Source organism: Sardina pilchardus, chromosome 7 (assembly GCF_963854185.1).
Source record: "Sardina pilchardus chromosome 7, fSarPil1.1, whole genome shotgun sequence".
Taxonomy (NCBI): Eukaryota; Metazoa; Chordata; class Actinopteri; order Clupeiformes; family Clupeidae; genus Sardina; species Sardina pilchardus.
In genome coordinates this window covers 5,042,082-5,046,021 of record NC_085000.1, presented here as the reverse complement: position 1 = coordinate 5,046,021, position 3,940 = coordinate 5,042,082, and the positions used below count along the sequence as shown (strand labels likewise).

General features: G+C 37.7%; 1 protein-coding gene across 1 annotated transcript in view; it reads right to left on the bottom strand.

The window, feature by feature from the left end:
* Positions 1–306: 306 nt before the first annotated feature.
* Positions 307–3,940, bottom strand: part of LOC134086973 (perforin-1-like) — a gene marked incomplete in the record, with an annotated part of 72,157 nt that continues 68,523 nt past the window's right edge. Inside the window, 1 exon segment of the mRNA XM_062540171.1 lies at positions 307–3,940. Coding sequence (XP_062396155.1) covers positions 3,276–3,940 — 665 coding nt within the window.

Below are 3,940 nucleotides of genomic sequence, written 5' to 3'. Positions count from 1 at the left end.
CTCTCTCTGTGTGTGTGTGTGTGTGTTTGTGTGTGTGTCAGAGTATGATTGTGTGTGGGATGTCTGTTAGAAGGTGTACTGTATTATAGCCTACTGTCTGTATGTATTGGTGTATGAGTGTTAAATAAGTGGCACTGGTAAGCTATGAACATGAATTATGTTGATTTAAAATCTGTACTAATGTGCGAAAGAAAATCCCAAATAAACATAATAATATATATTAAAAAAACAAGACAGATAGTCAATGTGTTTAGTAACAAATCGTACTTGATACAAACATCGAAGATTAAAGTTCACATGTTGCAAAATTGAAAGTGGATAAACATGAAGAAAGTCTGTGGCTGCACAGTTTATTGGGTACATACAGTACTACATAGAATGCTAGAAGGGCTATATGTCCAAAGCGTTAGTAGTGATATGAAGCAAAAATGATGTCAATTATGGAATTCATATCACTAAGTACACTTTTTTAATCCTGTGAGGGAAATTTGGTCTCTGCATTTAGCCCAATCTGTGAATTAGTGAAAGACACACATAGTGAGGTGAAGCACATAGCCTATACGGAGCAGTGAGCTGCCTGCACTTCAGCCGTGGATGTGAGCATGGGAGATCAGTGATCAACCTTATAAGCCCTTATCAACCCCTTATAATGTGGACTAAAGCAGGCTGAAAAACATCCATAGCAGTTGGGTGCAAAGAATGGGCAGCTTTAAGGAGTGTAAATTGCAAATAGTGTGCATTCAGTTTGGCACAGGAGTGTTACAGTTTTTTCCAATCGTATACACACTAAAATTAAGGTTATCAGACAGGTAACAATACTTAACACTTAAGAAGCAAAACTCCTGCGCAGAGCAGTACAACATTAAGCACAAATTCAGCTTCACACTTTTTGCAAAACATTACACACAGTGAATGTCAAAACGTAAAACACATTTTAACACCTTAGACACAGATAAAGATTGTTTTAGGCTGGCTTGCCAATGACCACACTAATTAACAAATTGAATAATCACATCCACCAGGTGTGTAAGCACACATGTGCAAAATTGAAAACGCAGCACTGTTATGCTCAATCCTCGAGGGGCGTTCCCACTGACCTATAGCTAACACTATCCCATTGTTTTCGCCTCATTATTCTTTATGTTGATCAGTGAGGATCGAGGCCTGAGGAGCGAGGGAGGATGCATAAAAGCCCAAATGAGAGGCACCCATAGCCTGTGATGTGGATGAACTCTTATGGCTTGATCCAGCTAGACAGAGAGATGATTAGAGTATTACGTATTGTTGTTACTTGTTTGTATTGTTGCTTTAGTTTTTCTTCCGTGACTGTAAGTGTACAGTACTTTTTATTTGTGTACAAATTTTGATTTTTCTACACTTTACAGTAGTAAGAACTATAATTTTGCCATTTTCTGTTGATTGACTTGCCACTGTAACTGAACATATGGTACAGTGAAAGAAAGAAATATTGTCTGCAGCATCAGTTTTGTGCATTGCTGGATGAGGGTTCATCAAAATATTTTTGTCATCTAAATTATCCTAATGCTCTCAAACAATATGTCTGAATAACATCCATATACTGTATTTGAAGAGGGTTTTTACAGATGTGTTTTGAATTTATTGTGTTGGTGTGTATAAGATAGCGACAATGTAGAATCATTCAAAGAATGTGTTAGTGATATGAGAACAGTATAAGGTTTTATCAATGTGTTTATTGTTTTGACAGAAATATTTAATTTAGCAAACAATCTGTTATGTTCTGCTGATTGGGTGTTGTGTTTGGTTAATTGTGTGATGTGTTTAGACAAAAAGAGCCCCGTTTTCAAAATTGTGTGTAAACGATTGGAAAAACTGTAATGGTTTCAGAGACTGCTTCAGGAATCCCTGTTAATGTTACAGCTTTCAGAAAAGAAACTGTTGGCTTACATTACATTTTTACCTCGAATGCAACACTGTGTGTTAACATTCGTAAATAATAGAAAAACGATCCATAATTTTGTTAAGAGGTACTGTATATCTTGTCTGTTAAGAAAATGTAAGCATTGTGGAAATGTATTCACTGACTGCATACTGTGTGAAAACGACATGAAATGTGTGAATGGTATGGCTGACGTTGTGCTAACTGTGTTTAGAGTTTTGAAAATGTGTCAAATGAATGGACAAACGCTTGTTAGCGATTGAAAAAAACTGTAATATTGTGCTTTTTTTTGTTCACCCCCTTTTTATCCGGGCTTTTTGCTGTTGTTTTTTGTTCAGAATGCTCTTGTGTTTCATGGATATTTTGTTCACTGCAATGCTGTAAAACGTTTTCTGTTCTATCATAGTCTACTGTAAACAGTATTTATACTGCACCTCCTGTAGGCCTAGTGAACAGTAAAAAAAAAATAAAAAGATTTGCTTTTTACTGGAATGTATTTGAATCTGAACATTACATCTGGACATACAGTTCCCAACCAAGAAATGTTGTGTAAAAATGCTGGATTGCATGTTTTGCATGCAAATACCTGTAAAACTGAAACATAAAAGTCTATGCAGTTTTTTTTAATGTCAACAGTAGCCAGTATTTTGAAACCTAGTGTACTCTGATTGACTGCATGTATCTTGTGAAGTGAAAACAAGCTTCATTCTTTGACAAAATAACATTTTGAGTCAGGTTTCCAGTGTTTTGGTAAAGTTAGTGTGTGCAGAGAAATGACGAGTTTATATGTAACAAAATGTGGTGTACATGGAATGTGCTTTTGAGAGGAACATGATCCATTCGGCCAATTGTGTTTTGTAGGTGGGAGTCTGTGTTTAGAGTTTTGAAAATGTGTCAAATGAATGGACAAACGCTTGATAGCGATTGAAAAAAACTGTAAATATTCAGAACTGAAGAGGCAGAACATCTTACACATTTACTATATGGGCAGACTTTATGAACTTTACCATGGATACTTTCAAATTGTTATAATACAGACACCACTACAATAACCATTTTTTCCCCGAATCTCATGACCCTGTTCAAATAATGTTTATCAGCCAACTACATCTATTTTTACTGACATGTTGACAAGTGAACAGTTGGGGCTTTAAGGTTAGTTTCAGTTCAAAACAGACACAGTTTATATTGTCTTAGATTGGTGGTTGCATTGCATTTAGCAGTAAAGGTGGACTAACGTGCTGAGGTGTGTGTTTGTGAAGCATACATGAAATTAAATAAAAATCTCTCATAAAGCATGACTAAATGATTACATGACTGACAAGACTAAAAACAAATGAAAAAGAATCTGTCCATTTCATGGAACGGGCGAGTACATGTTACACTCAGGGCCAATCAGATGTCGATCACATTGAAGGCTGTATGAATATGAGAAAACACCTTGGTCTATCCTGCAGTCATGGTAATAACTTCCTCCTTGTATGGATACTCCACAACGTCCTAAGAGATCATCATACCACACATCTTTGTCCCAAACCTCGAACCCAAGCCAAGTGGATTTTGTTGTGTCAACATGTCCATAGTTAAATTCTGCATACCATTTTGGGTTATGAGACTCAATCCATCTTGTCGTTTGCTCGACGCCACCATAGAGGACTTTAACGTAGGGGTCTGGAGGTCCCACTGGGTCCCCATAGAGACCCCGGGCCCTAATCACCGTCACCTTGAGCAATCCTCTGTGTGTGCGCAGGGGGCAGCAGTCTGGAGAGAGGTTGGGATGGACGAAGCGACATCTTTGTCGTTCCGGCTGTTTTGCCAGTCCATTATTTTGAACATATGCTTTGATCTCCTTCTGAAGATGACTTTTCACAGTTTTGCTCTTCACCAGGCAATGGATCGGACCTATGGAGTAGGACACGATTTCTGGTGTCTCCTTGATACTACTCAGCCATCTATGGAACCCCTCGGAGTCATTTTGGGTCATGGAAAATACCCCTGACCAGCTGTTTCCACCCGAAACCT